Below are 17,625 nucleotides of genomic sequence, written 5' to 3' on the forward strand. Positions count from 1 at the left end.
GCTTTGAAGAAGGACTGTAGGAGAATGTTTTGGAGCGATGGGAGTGTGCATCTTGTTTGTGTTAGCAATCACGGGAATGTATATATTAAACTCACTGACAAGCATTTTAAGTGGGCATATTGTATTTATGCAGATTACACTTCAATAAACTTGATAATAAAGCCATTACCTTTTTAAAGTGAAGGAAGCAGATGCTGTGTAGGAAAAAAGGTTCATTTCAAATGAACTTAGAGATGACAAGAGCCATTAAAGTTGATGAGACATCCAACATAATACCTACATTTCTTTTCTCTCCTTTTCAGAATTAATAGATTTCATTGTTACATTTCCTTACACATATATTTTGGTTGTCTTTGCAACCTCCCTTACCTCCAGCCTTGCTGATCCCTTTCTGATTCCATGTCAGATATAGGAGAGAAAACAGGTCATACTCGATCTTCCTCTCCACTGCCCTCTCTCATGCTCCCCTACTGTTGTTTGACATCTTCCTTTCTACTTGTCTCCCTACTTTCATGTCTTTTCTCCTCTATTCTTTTAATATTCTATATATGAGATATGTATATATTTGATATTTGACACATCTTTTGCAGCAATTAACTACCATCATATGTTGAGCAAGCTATAGTACTAAAATAACAATGTTTCTCAGCTGTGAAAATATTAAACTCAATTATTAAAAAATGACATTTAAAGAAAAATTATATTACAAAGTTTCTAAAAAAAACATATATAGTGCTTGCTTTTTAGAGAGACAGACAGACAGACACAGATACACACACACACAGAGAGAGAGAGAGAGAGAGAGAGAGAGAGAGAGAGAGAGAGAGAGAGAGAGAGAGTCTGGTATTTTTAAAACTCAATCAGAAAAAAGACATTAGCTTTAATTTAGGTTATTCCCAGCTTTGCAGGCTCCATGCGGGCACTGTAGGGTCATTCATGTAGCTAGACCATCACCACCACCACCACCACAGAAAGTGAGTCAGAGAGCATATGCCTTGGTTAGGAAGCTACACTGTTATAGTTGGGCTGGGGAGCCATAGTCTGAGAAGCAGATGTTATTAATCTACCACTGAGTATTACAGTTGGATAATCCATGACCAAATTTGATCTGTTACAATGATATCTCTTAAGTGTTTGGGATATAATCGGGGTAATGAATGGAAAGCAGAGGAGTATGGACAGAAGGTCTCTATTTGATGAGGATAAAATATTGAAGTTTTTGATTTGGAAAGTCCAACTAAATAATTATAACATCTACTAAAATGGAGAATATAGAAAAGTGGGTTTGGGTGAAGTGATGGTGGCTGCATACCTACACATTGTATGAGGCGGTATCCAGCAACTCAGGGAAATGTATAGATGTGGAATCAGGAACAATTTTGGACAGAGTCAGAGATGGGACAGTGGCTGAGTCCATTCTCTGCTACTATAACTGAGTAGATTATAAGCAGTGCAAGTTTATTTAGCTTATGACATGGGACAAGGGTAAGTGGAGACTGCATACACAGCAAACACACCCCTCAGTAACAGTATCAATCCATTTTTGAGAGCAGATTCCTTGGGACCTAATCAGTTCTTGGAGATTCTATCTCTTTCCACTGTTACAGTGGCAACTGAACATCACTGTGGCTTTCAGAGATGAAACTCAAAGCATAGTGCACAGATGAATTATAAAGAAACTTTCAACCTGCACAAAGTGAGACATCCTCCTGAAGAACTCCATTTCATGAGTGAACAAGTGAAAAAAAGAGCTGTGTTCAGAGTCCTGAAAAAATATTCTTTGATCATGGAGGTAGTCAGCCAACATCAATAAAGGAAATACATTTATCACACAGGAAATCACCAGAGACCTCTCCATGAATAGTTCCAAAAAGTGCTGCAGACCCAAGCCATAGTTTTGGTGCTGAGGAGGCAGTGAGAAGCAAAGATGTCGGCAAAGTCGGTGTTCACTGTCACATCAGTGACTTTGGAGATGGAAGAAAGTGGAACACTTGTTCAGAAGCAAAAGGGAAACACTGTCAAGGAAGATTTGTTTTTAATGAGGTGGCCAGGGCCTGCTTATGCACCGATGTACTAAGATTCATGGTAGGTAGGAAGGACCACCAAGGACAGGTGTCACAGGGACAGTGGTGGCAAGAGCAGCCTAGGGCTAGCAGTGGCAGCCTGGCCCTTCACCACGGCACACACACACCATTAGTGGAGTGGGGGGCAGGTAAACGCAATGAAGTGCTAACACCAGGAGAGAGTCTGTGGTAAGACAAGACCTGATGGCATTAAAGCATTTAAAGAGTGGAGAGGGCTAGACAGGTTTCATCTCAGTACAGTGACCAGGGCCCTCTCATAACTAACCCCTCTACACATGTACAGACACGGCATGAGCATACTGTCATCAGGCTTTCTGAATAGTGCTCTTACTCTGTCTAGAACGCAACATTGGGAGCATGACACTTGTTTCCCAAGGAAAACCCTCATCGGGAAGTCTTCTTGAAACAGAGAGGATGCCCTTTACATACCCAGCAGTCTTGTGTAACCACTGAGAGGAATAAGAATGGCACGTCTATCGTGAAGAGTTTTCCTACAGCAGTATACTGACCTGTTCTATGGTGAAACTCCAAAAAACGTTAGCATAGTGGCATCTGCCACTGCCACGTTTACATGTGACAGCATTCTATTTTAAACTAGGATCCATGATTTGTCTTTACAATTTTAAATTGTAAGCTACACCTTTCATGTCAAATTTTCCAAAGGCTTGAATAACAAGCATCTGAAAAAGAGTCTCATAAAGCTCTCTCTCGGGAGAGCTGCACATGCAACTACCTGTTTACATATGCAGTAACTTGAATTATACATGAAAATGCCACATGGATGCCCAGAATCAGCTCTGTGTTAATTCAAGAAGTATATTAATTTTTGGATGTATTTAGTAGCAGATCATAAGAAAAATCTGTTCTTTAAAACTAGGTTTTCTTTTTTAAAAAAATCGCTGGTTGGAATCTACTATTTCAAGTAATCTACTCCTCCCAGGAAAGAAAATTTGATATAAATATTAATTTCATAATACATTAAAAATGGGACACAAAGCTTTAAAAAAAATCCTTAGATATTCCACATTTAGCTCTTTTAAAGAGCTAAACTGTAAGACAGCAGTTTCCCTGTCCTGTAGACTTAAATGAAAATACAATTTAAAAGATAAATGTCAGTTGCAGAAGTCATCACCTTTCTATCTGAACGCTTGACTTCTATTGGATAATTCTATTCCAAGAGACCTTCTTGGGAAAGAGGTGACAGCCAACTCATTGCCTAATTGATTTAGGAACAGTGCCCAGGGAGACAGTCCAATTAAGTTTACAAGCTGGCAATTAGCAGGAAGCCCTCTAAATCCCTACACTGAGAGCCTGTTTACTTTAGTAAGAAGGCAAATTCGCTAGAGACAGGAAGACAAAACTGTGCTTTTTGCAAAGCTGTTGTGAGGAGGCCCACAGAAAGAGCAGAAAGGATGCTAGGTGTGCATGGACAGACAGCATTCTGTTTGACAGGTGGCTGAGTAATCTAAGGGGAGGGGAGAAGAGAAAGAAAAGGTAGTTGGGGGGAGAGAGAGAGAGAGAGAGAGAGAGAGAGAGAGAGAGAGAGAGAGAGAGAGAGAGAGAGAGAGAGAGAGAGAGGCTTTATGTTTTAACAGACATAGAAAACATCAAACATCCACTTTAATTAGTGCTGTATATGGAGTCATACAGCTGTTAAAATGTAGTTGGGCAAAGTCTAACTGGATTATCTTATAATAACAGAGATTCCAAACATTTTTAACAATTTTAACATTATAAACAGTCAGTGGCATTTCTACTGTTAGAGGGAACACAGGCATCATATATGCACTCTGTATCTCAGGTTAATCAAGTCACTTTTACCACTCTTACTTCTTACATTCAATGAGGAGGCAAGGAGATCAGTGTGAAAACAGTGAAAGCAGCTGGGGTTGGACAACACCGTGATGTCTCGGAAATCCAACTCTGCATCCACCGCAAATCCTGTAAGGTTTTCAAACGCACTTTCCTATTTTTTCTTCAAGTACATAATGTGTGTTCATTTAAAAAATGCTTTTTGTAAACCTAAGTCCCTCAAAGAATGTGAAATAATACAAAACCACCCAAAGCAGTCCTTGTTCTTTCAATACATACCTAGTAATCCAAAGCTACAAAAATCAATGTTATTTCACCTTAAGGTTCCCTAGTGCAACCTTAAAAAGCTATATTATTTAAAAAAAACATATATGTGTGTGTGAAAACCTTAAAAGATATATATATATAACTTAAAGGCTACTTTATAATTTATAGACACTAAGAAATTATAAAGGCTACTTTATAATTTATAGACACTTTAGATATTTCTATACAAACAGAAAAAAAAACCCACAAAGTTACACAAAGATCTTCAGTAAATTCTAACTAAGTATTTTTACTTAATTTCCCTTTAAACAGTTCTACACAATTTCAACCTGGACAGCAACAGACATGGATGAGCTAAAATAATTTTTATAGGAAAGTGTCACATTCTATAACACAGGTTTTCATGATGAATTCAGTTAATTTTAAAATTTTGATCTATCTATTTCTTATGGAATATTTTAGACAATAATTTCAGAAAAAAATAGAAATGAAAGTTCAGATTTTAAAAATATTTATATATTTGTGTATGTGTGTGCACACTTACATGAGTTTCTGTGTACCATGTGTATGTAGTGCTTGGGAAGGCCAGAAGATGGCATCAGCTTCCCTGAAACTGGAGTTATAAGTAGTTATGAGCCACCATGTAGGTGCTGGCAACTGAACCCAGGTCCTCTGAAAGAACAGCAAACACTCTTAACCCTTGAGCTATACCACCAGCTCTAAAAATTCATACTTTTAAATCATCATTATGGACAATTAGCACAATTTCCAAAGTCTCCAATATTTAATATTCTTTTGCTAATTATAAAACTACCCACAATGTTTTCTAGGAACCTATAGGCAATCACTGAAAGGTAAACATACTTATGGGATGACAAATAAAAAACCTACCATTTGAAGAATAGTTTGATGCCTTAGTTATGTAACCAACATAAACAAGGTACTTACCAGTCTACTGGACTTACCAAGTTTAAACAACAGCACACCCACAGGTCCTCTGTTGAACCTGAGGAAGAGGAGATCATAGATTTCTCCTCTTTCAGACTTCTGGGAAACAACAGGAGGAGCTATCCACTGCATTTGAACAAGACTGCTTGAAACATCAAAGAATTTATTGAATTGCAGAGTCTCCCTGGGTAAGCGATCTTCAGCCAAGAGCTGGATGTTAATAGGGGCTAGAGCAATGTCAAAAATTTGCAGTTCCCCTTGGTTGCTGCCAACTAGCAGAATGGCACCACTTGGGTGGCAGCTTATTAATGACGGCAGAAGTTCAGCCTGGGCCAGGAGAGTCACTCCGCGGTGTGCTTCATAGAGAATTACTGAAGAGTCTTCACAGCCCACAATCAGTTTGTCTTCAGTGGAATTCCAGCAACAGCTGATGGCCTTTGATTTTAGTGGAATTCTGGTAACTGACACGCACTGAAGTTTGTTCCGGACACACTCATAGACACAGCTGTCAGCCATGGGCTCCTTGTCTACACCGATGGAGCACTCCACTGTGAACACCTGATGAGGCTGTTTGGTGCCAAAGTGAACGTCCAGAGGATTCCATTCTGTGCGAACAGAACTCAGAACCTGTAAGAAATGTGCTTAAGTCCATTAAGACAGACCTTGGTCTTGGTTCAGCTGTCATGCACAGCAAGCACAGCTTTTTAATTCAGAATCCACTAAAGACCAACAACTTCAGCTCAGGCACCGGCACCAGCAGTACACAGCAGTACACAGAGCACATAACTATTTCAGCACAGCTGCAGGAACATGGTTACATTTACCACAGTTTTAAATGAATCTGAAAATCACTTAAAGTTGCATACATTAATTTAAAACTAGCAAAGTGGAATATCAGACTAGCAGAATATATTTAGAAGTTAAGAAAATTTAGGGGACTTTAAAGGGTTAAGTAATAATCACCTTTCCACCTACCACCCTTACCAATTTTGAAATTATTAATAGATGATTGCCTGGGTAGACAAAGGGAAAAAGCTTTCGTGCTCTATCAAGTATTACAGAATTATTTTGCTATCATAAAAACAAAAACATGACACATTGTTGTATAAAAAAGTTCTCAATAGAAAGAAATAATGTAATGTGCTAGCTTTAAATGAGATAAGAAACTAAAAATTAATAAATGATATGTTACAACTTGTGAAAAAACAATTTAAAAGCATCTTTAGTGTAGTAGAAAAGAAAAATTTATTTTACCTGTCCACAGAAACACCAAAGCAAAAAAAAAAGAAAACAGGCTATTCACTTATTCATATGTAAATGGGGGGCAGTAAAGAATAGTGTTAAACACTTCGCCCAAAAAGTAAACCACTAAATGATGTAGAACCATTAAATGGCATTTTTGATAAAAATTTTCAACTGTATGCCTATAATGCCCATCGTTTTAGTAACGTATCACATGCTGTCTGACCTCAATGAGGAGCAGGCTTAGGAAGTGGGGTTGCACACTTGCTTTTAGATTCACAAATGTTGGTCTCAAGGTGTTCTCCTACCCCCCGCAAGTCAACTCTGACAGGGAGGGAAGAGAACAGCAAACAGTCCAAGAGACACTGTGCCCCTGAGAACAGCTAGAAGGTGACTGTTTCTGAGAGAGGCCACTGTTGTTCATCCCACAGTGTAAGAGGCCCGCAGTGGGGAGGGGACGCTGGAAGCTCACCACAGCCAGGTCAGCCATGGAGACAAAGCTCACTGCTTTCTGCTGAGTATCTAGGCACTCTGATGGTTTGTGGATGTTTATCTCTCTCTCTTGCTATTTATTCCTTTACTCTAGAATATGCTTAGTAAAGTTACTCATTCCAAAACTGAGCCTATTGTTATCGTAGATCATTCTCCAGACTACACAGAACACCACCAAAAGAAAAAAAAAAGGTTATACAGAATCCGCTTATATTTGACTAAGATCTGTCCCTGGGTTAGCAGTATGACACCAAAGTAATTTTCTTGTATGTGAAACTGAAGTAATAGGGTGTATTATTAGTACAACTCATTTAACTATTTCAACAGTTCCTTGTGAATCAAACTATTTCCAAAAGGCACCTTTGGCGGTGCTAAACTGGGAAGGGGGTGAGCACTGACCTAAGTTTGTGTATGTGTGGGCATACACGCTGAAGCCTGTGGTGGATGATGGGTATCCTACACGACCATTCTCTACTTTGTTTTTGGAGATAAGGTCTCTCACTGAATCTGGAATTTACCTAGAATAGTTGACCAGAAAGCCAGGGATCCTCCTGCCTCTGCTTCCCCAGCACTGGGATTACAAGTGTACACCACACCCAGATTTTGATGTGGGCATAGAGACCTGACCTCAGGCCTCCATACTTGTGTGCCAGGCACTTACCAACTGAGCAATCTCTCCAGCTCTGGATGATATTTTAAGAATTAATCCAACACCTCAGGACCAATTTAATCTTTCAATTGCATGGCTTGCTCTCACTTTCCTGTTCAGATCTTTCGATGGCAACAAACTGACCAATGGACTAATGATTTAAATTTTATCCCCTGCCTAGAACACAAAATACTATAGTAGGTCACACCAAATCCCTTCCCTTCCTTGCACCCTTCGTGCCCCGTTTTCATTCATCAGTGAATATTTTAGTGTAACTGTGTACTAGGCACTGCTCTGAGGAAACAGCAGTAAAAACGGTCCTCTGCCTGCCAGGCCATGGTGATACTCACCTTTAATCCCAGCACTTAGGAGGCAGAGGCAGGCAGATCTCTGTGAGTTCAAGGCCAGCCTGGGCTGCAGAGTGAGTTCCAGGACAGCCAGGGTTGATACAGAGAAACCCCTATCTCAAAAAAACAAAAAAGTCCTCTCCCAGAGGCTCATGTTTTGTGAAATCAGTCTCCACCTTGTGGGGTTATTTTGTAGGTAGTAGAGACTTTCTGGGGTAGCACCTGCCTGGCAGAAGTAAGTCACAGGGGTAGTAGGTAGGCCTTTGAAGATTCTACCTGGCCCTTTCTACTCCCTGCCTGCCACATGTGGACAGCTGCCTCTAACTGTTGGATCCACAGACACGGCTGCTCCACTACTTTGCCACCCCCTCTAGGGTAGGCTAAATTCTCTAAAAGGATGAATTCAAATAAGCTTTTGCTCTCGTAAGCTGTTCTGTCCAGGAGAAAGATCATGTTTATTGCAACTAATACAATGTGGTGTGATGTGTGGAAGTCTCAGGTTGGTGTTTTCTTCAGTCTCTCTGAACTTGGTCCTTTCTAATTCAGCTAGACCGACAAGCCAGAAACTCCAGGAGTTCTCTGTCTCTGTCTCCAAGGTGCTGTTTTCTGAGACAGATGCACATCAACCATGCTCATCTGTTTACATGGGATCCAAAGCCATCTCCTCAGGCTTTCGGGAAAGCTCTTTCTGAGCTGCCTCCACAGCCCTAGGCTCCCGGTTTTTATGTCTGTCCCACACTGGCACTACTTTAAGACTGCAGAGTTTTTCAGAGGTGGGGTCTGATTGGTGAAATTAGGTGACTAGAGGTAGGCATCTGAAGTCTATACCTGCCCACCTCCCAGCATGCTCTCTACTTCCTATCTGCTGCCATGTGAGGAGTCTGTCACACACCCCTATTGCCATAAAGTCCTCAATCTCTTCCTCATCATAAAAGATGGAAACTCCTCTGAAATTGTGAGCCAAGATAAACGTCTTCTCATGTAAGCTGTGTATGTCAGTTACTCAGTCACGGCAGTGCAGAATAACCAGCCCGTTTGTTCCTCTTCTCTCCATCCCTGTGTCTGCACCCCTTTGCTCTGGTTACAAAGCAGGACGTCTACCACAGGAGGGTCTTACAGCCAGCCTCCTTTGGGGGAGACAGGTCAGGGGGTTCTTTTATTGACCTCAGAGGAGAAAGGTAGAATAAAGAGAGATGAAGAAGGCTAGTGAGATCCACCTGCTTTAGTTGTTTTCTCAACTCCTTGAGCTTAAAATACTCAGTATACTGGACGTGTCAAATCTGGGATGGCATTTCCTATGTCCAATCACAATTCAATGGTGAAATAAAAGGCAAGAATCAACAAGTAAACATATAGATATCCTAAATGTATACTTCCTGAGATCCATGAAGTAATAAGGCAGAGTAAGGTGACTGGGAAGCAGTAAAAGTGGGGAAGGACTACGATGAGAAACAGAAAGTAGGCCTGTCTGATGAAGACAGTGAAGGAACCTGGGAGAAAGAGCTGCATGCTGAGGAAGTGGGCCCTGCATTAGAAGTGCTATGGTCTGATGATGGAGCAGCTACAGCTCCAGAAAAAGGAAAAGGAAGACAGTATTAGAAACTGGCAGTTGAAGGGCTGACTAAATGATGGAACTGAACAATAAGGACTTTGATATTTTGGCTGAAATAAAATGAGAAGCATAAGCCAAGTTTTTGAGCAAAGAAAGACATAATCTGACTTGTGAGTTCTATGTTACCCGTCTACAGCCTCCCTTACATATTTCACTGAGTTCAAACTGAAACCTGGCCTACGTTTTCCCAGCTGTATCACTTCACTCATGTCCTGTCTGAAATCAGTCTTTCTTCAGAAACTAGGTTCTTCTTACCAATAATGCTTAGCCTTGGATAAGTTGTGAGGATTAATGCTGTCAAGTGGAGACAGTATGAAAGTACACAGAAGATGAGCCTCTAGGCATGTGTGATGGTTAGTGCTAAGTTTCACTTTGACTGAACTTGGAATTACTTGGGAGAAGTGTCTCTGAGAATGTGTGTGAGGGACTGTCTTGACCCCAGTGGTCAGTGTGGGAGGATGTGCCCACTTTGGGTGGCACCATTTCCTGGGCAGGGGATCCAGGACTGTATAAAAAGGGAGAGGGTGAGCTGAGCACAAATACAGATACAGATTCATTGTTCACAGACTGTGGACACAATGTGTGGGAGATGCTCTGAGCTTCCGCTGCCTTGATTGCCCACCATGATGGCCTTCGCCTTAAACCATGAGCTGAAATCAACACTTTCTCACTTAAGTTGCTTTGGTCAGGGTATTTTATCACAACAAGAAGAAAGGGAACTAAGCTTCCTGTGAGTAACTATCTAAATTAGATTAATTGTGAAGCCCCACCTTAACTGGAGTGGTGCTGTTCTATGGGCTGGGTCCTGAACTGAGCAAAAAGGAGAAGCAGCATGGGACTCAGCATCCACTGCTCTCTGCTGCTTGAGTGCAAGTGCAACGTGACCAGCTGACTCTTCTCCATGATGGGTGCAGTCTTAACTGTGAGCCAGACAACTTCCTCCTTGAGTTGCCTTTGTCAGCTAGTCTATCACAGCAACAGGAAAGATGATGCATATGGAGGTAGACCAGAAGGCCCGGGTTTTCCGAAGGCCAGTTCTCTTTTATTCTAAGTCTGCCTGCAGACATGCTCCTGTTCTGATATGCAGTCTTCTGTTTCAGGTATTGAGTCACACGCCCTCATCTCACTATAAGCTTAAACAGCTATCTTGTGTATTTCACACCTGTGAAGCAGCAAGCAAAAACTGTGCTAGCTGGAAGCACGCCACACATTTAAAAAGACTAAAGCAAGCAAAACACTGCAATGGCAGTTTAAGTATACCTCTAGAAAACTTAAAATTTTACAGGGGAACCCTTTGGGTATACTGAATATTTTAAACTGAAGGAAACAGGAGACACCAAGAGTTATGTGATATTGAGGGAAATCTGAACTCACACCAAAACAGTATAAGTAGAAGAGCCCAGGCAGACAGCAGCACTGTCTACAAGTTACAAAGTAGGCTCAGGATTCAGGGCTCAGGGCTCAGGCTCGGAGTCCCAGGCTTTTTTGTCTCTAAGGGTCTGTAAGACCCTCTTTAACAGGTCTCAGTCCATGCTCTGCTACTACTGTTAGTGACCATTTAAGAGAAGATGTTTTACATAGTGTAACTAAAAATGCCACTGGCTTGAACACAGCTTGACAATGAAGCACACACCTGCAATGAATGAGGGCTTGGGTTTGATCCACAAGCACTACAAAACCAAAAATACGACAAAAAACGAAAATGAAACTAAAGCTACACAAAAATTTAAAGGTAAAACAAAAACAACACTTGAGAAACATTTTGGTTTAAAAGTATAGTATTGTGCTACTTTTCTTTTAAGATTTATATTCTCTAAATTTTATCTGTTGGGTAGCAGGGGGCTATGTACATGTGTGGAGCTAAAGTCACAGGCCAACCTGTGAGTCATCCAACACAGGTGCTGGGAATTGAAATCCAGTCTTCTGCAAGAGCAGTACCAGCCTCTAACAACTGAGCTGGCTCTCTATCCCTGGAACATGCTGCCCTTCATACACATCTTAATCACTCCACTGCTCCAAAAATAGATGCCAGGAATCTATACTCTGGAGATAAGAACAATGATGGTCAAAGAGATAAGCTATTGATGACCTAGGGTCTCAAGACACCCTGCCTAGAGAACACAGGTAATTTATAAGTTCATCAGTTTTCCTTCCCTGTGATCAGAGGGAGAGAGAGACTCACAGGCATCAATAACCTTACATATGGAGAGGAGTCCCAGAAAGGGAAGAAGAAAAAGGGCGAAGGAGGATGCAAGTGGTAAGTTGTTCTATGAACCCACATTCTAAGGGCCATTGTGCGTAGTAATGACCACAGAAACATGGAGTGTTGGATGATTTTCCTTAAAGATGCTTCATTCTTAGATCAATTCAATTGTTCTGAAAAGAGTGCACTCATGAAATGGAAATAGTTAATTAACTTTAAAATGAACCAAATAATACTGTCTCCTCAAAACAAAAATTACACAAATATAAGTTAATACTGTCCCTTCACCATTAGTTTCTTCTATGGTATTCTGGAGTCTTTTGACAGAACTATGTAAAGAACAGATAGAGCTGTGTTTCTAACTCTCAGAATGATCAGTTAACATGAATAGCCCAAACACCTGCATTTTAAAGTATTTATACACTTGGCTTTAGAATTTGATCCTAACTGAACCTGATTCTGTCTATCCATCATGGTCAACACTGTGGAGAAGATGCAGAAGTTGGGCACCAACTCGTTTTTGCCAATGGAGTCCTGAGGCAAGCACACCACTTACAACTCTAGTTTTCTCTTCTGAAAAGGTAGAATTGCTGTAAGAATTAAAAATAACAACTAATGTGCAAGGAACAGAAGCACACTCAATAAACAGACTCTTATTGCTGGTTCTGAAAAGAAATCTCCCAATCCTTTGGCAAGGTCTATAGTTAATACAATGAATGAAAGGCACTGATCACTAAATAAAATCCGTATTTCTTACTTAAGATTTATGGTTGATACTTAGCCAAGTGCCGAGTGTAACACATGGAGGAAAAGTTTAAATTCAGAGAAGATGTGGTTTGGAAGGTAATATCAAATGGATTTTATCTTTTTATTAGACTTACCACTGTACTTGTATATGACAATGGTCAATAAATATCATGACTCCATAAATTTTAAATGAGACAAAATTATTGAGGACTGAAAAAGAAAAGATTCAAAATTTGGTAAGTCAATCAAGGCAAAGCAGTCTCTGCTTTAACATGAAGACAAAAAGGAGCTCAACAAAGGAGGGTAGGAAAAAACCTGAGCACAGTGTCATCAAGAGGAGCTGAACAAGGAAGGAAAGGGAAAAACCTGAGCACAGTGTCACCAAGAGGAGCTCAACAAGGAAGGAACAGGAAGAAACCTGAGCGAAGTGTCAGCACACCCAGGGCTATCTGATATCAGAGGCAGCCAAGGAGGGGGGATTTTCATTCCAAAAGATGGGTGATCATGGTTCAATATTTGTGTGCATGCATGTACACATGTAATACATGCATGCATGTGTTAAAATAAGTAAATATTAAAAATGTAAAAATTTTGGCTAAGAAACAGCAGAACAAACAATCAGATGAGGTTCTAAAACTTTCTAAAGAGAATCGATTTAGCCAGGTTTAAATCAGTCAGCTTTCAGGTTGAACCAGACAAAAGTTGCATTATGGTGAAATTTCATTTTCATTCTTAAAAAAAAATCTAAATTTTTCAGGGAATGGTGGCACACATCTATCACATCTATAATCCTAATATTGGCAGTAAAGGCAAGAAGGTCAGCTACATGGCAAGTTCCTAAGGTTCTGAAGCTACTTGACTAAAAAACTATATAGACTCCATCCAGGAACAGCACAAGAAAGGCCCTGTTGGTCAATATGACTGACAGCCATTCTGAAAGATATTTCAAATTCAGAAAGAACAAAAAGCAGAAAAGGAACATAGTGAGTTAGAGACTGGCCCAAATCTTCAAGTTTCATGTTTCAGCTAGAGAGGGTATCTCTCATGAATCTTTTAAAAGTCACCCAATATGCAAATCAGGAAATTATTTAAAGAGAGGCCTTTTCTGGCACTGAAACCTTCACCAGTAGGTAAACAGGTTACTTAAAAGATTATGCAGCAGCCAGAGCTCTTAGCTTATCACTAGGATTTATTCTGAAATCTACATTCTCTATATCACTTTACAGAATTTTTAGGAACAGGAGATAAAAAGTACATTTTATTTTTACTTCTTTTTATGAAACATTCAACACACACATAAAAGTGGAGAGAAAAATATGTGAAAAACAGCTTTAGGAAATACTATCTTTTTGCCTCAATTTTAAAAATAAAATATCACATATAAGTTGAAGCCTGCCAGGCCCCATTTCCTTCTATCCCACCCCAGAGGCAACATTATTATGAATTTGGTATTTATCCTTATGTATATTATTATAATCAATCTAGAACAGCCCTATAGAACATGTAGAATTATTCTGTTTTATAAGTTTGCATAAATGTTATTAAACTGTCTCATACTGTAATTTCATTTTTGCTCAATTTATTCTTCTGCAATTTAAGAAAGTCACACACAGATATAGTTTAGTTTTCTATATAGCATTCCACCCTCCGAATGTACCACAAAATATGTTTTTATTTGCCTGTTGGTAGACATTTAAGCTGGTGTGTGTGTGTGCGCGCGCATGTGTGTGTGTGTGTGTGTGTGTGTGTGTGTGTTTTATCAGGGAGGGAACATGGGATATCCCATTTGCTTAGCAAGCAGTCTACCACTGAGTTATATTTGCAATCCATTATTTAAATTGTAAACAGGGCCTCACTCAGTTACTCAGCATGCAGTGGCCTTGGGGCCTCCTGCCTCAGTCACTGGAGGAGTCATGCTTACGGACAGCACCACTAGGCCTGGATCCCCCTGTCCCCTTCTCTCTTTCTCTCCAGGAGGGAAAACACAGAAAAATTATCCTCACAGAAAGCAAGCATACTTACACCATCTTACTATATAACAAAATATGATACAGACTGTTTATTAGTTAGAGTTTCTATTGCTGTGATAAAACACCATGACCAAAAGCGGCTTAGGGAGGAAAAGGTTTATTTCCTCTTAAAGCTTGTGATTATCATCCAGGAAGATCAGGGTAGACACCTGGAGGCAGTCACTGATGCAGAAGCCATGCAGGAGTGGCTTACTGGCTTGCTCAGCCTGCTTTCTCATACACCCCAGGGCCACATGCCCACAAGAGGCTGGGCCCTCCCATATCAGGCACTAAGAAAATGCCCTACAGACTTGCAAGCTAATCTTATGAAAGCTTTTCCTCAATTAAGAGTCTCTCTTCCAAGATATGTCTAGGTTTGTGTCAAGTTGACAAAAACCAGCCAGCACACAGACTTGGGGACAAATATGTCCCCTACTCATATTGGCTATTGGCTATAATACTGAGGCAACCAATTGACATTTTTCATTGAAAATTACCTCAAACATTATAAAAAACATCAACTAGTTTTAATATTTAATTCATCTATTATATAAACAAAATATCTAGCACTTGATTTCACATATAACATGTTTAGTGCATGTTGAAATCTATTAAAAATTTTCCTGTGCTTCCTTATTGATAAGCTTGAAAGATCAACAGATCCTTAAGTTATTTCTAGTTCTTTCTTACTATTGAAAGCACCAATGCTATGAAGATTCTCTGTATGTGGCTCCTTGAATAGATAGACCATTTTCCTTAGTGTCAGAAACACACCTTTAATTGTCTTAGTTATTGCTGAGTTAGTGTTCTCTATCACAGTCTACTAACTTTCCCTATTGCTCCACACAGTCAATCCAATCCATCATGAAAACAAGAGAAGTAACATGGGGCCAGTAAGAGAGCTCAGTGGGTTAGGGCCCTGCTAACCAGCCTAATGACCTGAGCTGGAGCCCTTGAAGCCACATGGTGAAAGGGAGAACTGACTCAATTTTCCTCTGAACTCCACACACATGCTGTGGCACACACATAAACAGGCGAGTGCATGTGCGTGTGTGTACACACACACACACACACACACACACACACACACATCAATAAATAAAGCAAAAAAGAACTTTTCAAATAAATAGTAGCATTTGGTTTTAAATAGATGTATTCCCTATTTTTAACATTTCCAATTAATTCTGACATTTGTATAGAGGACAAATATATAAATACCATACAATCATAAACATATGTTTAGGCCGGGTGATGGTGGTGCACGCCTTTAACCCCAGCACTCGGGAGGCAGAGGCAGGCGGATCTCTGTGAGTTCAAGGCCAGCCTGGGCTACAGAGTGAGTTCCAGGGAAGGCTAAAAGATACACAGAGAAACCCTGTCTCGAAAAACAAAACAAAAACCAAACAAACATATGTTTAGAAAGATAAACATGTCTACTAGGAAGCATAAACACTCTTGCACCATACCTTTCAGCATGTGTAAGTTAAAACCTTACTGGCTTGGATTAATATAGTTTTCTAGTCTAAAGAACCACTTTTTATAATAGTCAATATAATATTTCAAAGACTTACTTCATGAAAAGTAGTTCTTTAGACTAGAAAACTATATTAATCCAAACCAGTAAGGTTTTAAGAAAGAATAGGCAAATAGTTAATGGGACAGAATAGAGAACCAATGATTTTTGACAAAGAGCAAAGCAAGCCAATGAAGAAAGCAATCTTTTCAGCAAACAGTTCCCAATAGCTACACATACAAATGAAAAAAACATGAGTCTAAATACAGACACTTAGCACAAAATTCAGGTTCTAATTAGAAGTTTTTTTTTTTGTTTTGTTTTTGTTTTGGTTTTTCGAGACAGGGTTTCTCTGTGTAGCTTTGCGCCTTTCCTGGAACTCACTTGGTAGCCCAGGCTGGCCTCGAACTCACAGAGATCCGCCTGGCTCTGCCTCCCGAGTGCTGGGATTAAAGGCATGCGCCACCACCGCCCGGCTCTAATTAGAAGTTTTATCGTGACCATAAAACTACTAGCCATAATATTCAGTGTAGCAGCAGTGGTACCTTAATTTCTTAGTCTCTTTAAATCTGCACATACACCAGACAATTCTTTTAGATGGCAATGCCAAATACCCATGAACAACTAGATGAGGATTTTAAAGAAAGAATTATATGCAATAAATATGTTATAGAATAATTTAGACTATTTTAAAGTGAGAGGAAAGAAATGAGCAAAACAGTGGGAAAAAACTGAATGCCCTCAATAATTAAAATAGTAGTGGTAATGCTAGGATGATCACCTAGACAAGGGAGGCATGTTGTGATATGGGACATAGTAAATAAGAAATTATGTGATCTAATAATGCATTCCTTGAATCCCTGTAAACTAAGAGTTTGGGTACAGAAAATAGGAAATATAGAAGTCATACAGAAAAATTAAAATTAGGAATTCTGTAGCATTGAGCTAGAAGTACCAATATGGACATACTATGAATATGTATACAAGTACAAATATTGCTACTGAAGAAATCTAGAAACAATGACCAAAGCCCAGACAACAAGCCATATCCCTAATATCTTGACTTAGACTCAAAATTATCATTTTCCATTAAAAACAAAAACAAAAAACCAGTGTCACCGGGAGTTGGCGGTGCACACCTTTGATCTTAGCACTCGAGAGGCAGAGGCAGGTGAATCCCTGAGTTCAAGGCCAACCTAGTCTACAATGTGAGTTCCAGGACAGCCAGGGATACACAGAGAAACTCTGTCTTGAAATAAAACAAAATGAACCAACCAAACAACAAACAAAATAACAACAAAACAGTGTCTTGGAGAAATGCCTAATTCCAACTGAGGCCTGGCAATGTACAAGCTAGACATGAACTACTGACACAGCAGACAGCTGGGAATCTACCAAAGTTGCTGAGATTATAATAAGAGAGAGCAATTTGAAGACGCTTTTATTGGCCACAAATGGGGTGATCTAAGTTTCTAAAGGATATAGTTACAATTTATGAATATATCAAATAGAATGTTTGAATCTATGAATTAATAATATTTTAAAAATTAAAATCAACCACCTTTGCTATAGATCAGTTTATTATCTTGACAATGGTAAGAAAAAAGGCATCATTTTATTCAGTTTATTATATAAAGCTGATAGAGGTATCATTTTATAAAAGAGTCCAAATAATAAATGAAAATAAAATAATCTAATTA

General features: G+C 39.6%; 1 protein-coding gene across 7 annotated transcripts in view; it reads right to left on the reverse strand.

Moving 5' to 3' along the window:
• The window catches only part of LOC114697940 (WD repeat containing planar cell polarity effector), a 302,933-nt gene that overhangs the window by 144,589 nt on the left and 140,719 nt on the right, over positions 1-17,625 (reverse strand). For all 7 annotated transcript variants that reach the window (XR_003735273.2, XR_005092299.1, XM_028876333.2 and 4 more), the window contains one exon: positions 5,129-5,738. Coding sequence is in view for 5 of the 7 variants with exons in the window: in XM_028876333.2 (XP_028732166.1) it covers positions 5,129-5,738 (610 nt within the window). In the remaining 2 variants the exon portion in view is untranslated. The remainder of the gene's footprint in view (positions 1-5,128; positions 5,739-17,625) is intronic.

Source organism: Peromyscus leucopus, chromosome 10 (genome assembly GCF_004664715.2).
Source record: "Peromyscus leucopus breed LL Stock chromosome 10, UCI_PerLeu_2.1, whole genome shotgun sequence".
Classification (NCBI taxonomy): domain Eukaryota; kingdom Metazoa; phylum Chordata; class Mammalia; order Rodentia; family Cricetidae; genus Peromyscus; species Peromyscus leucopus.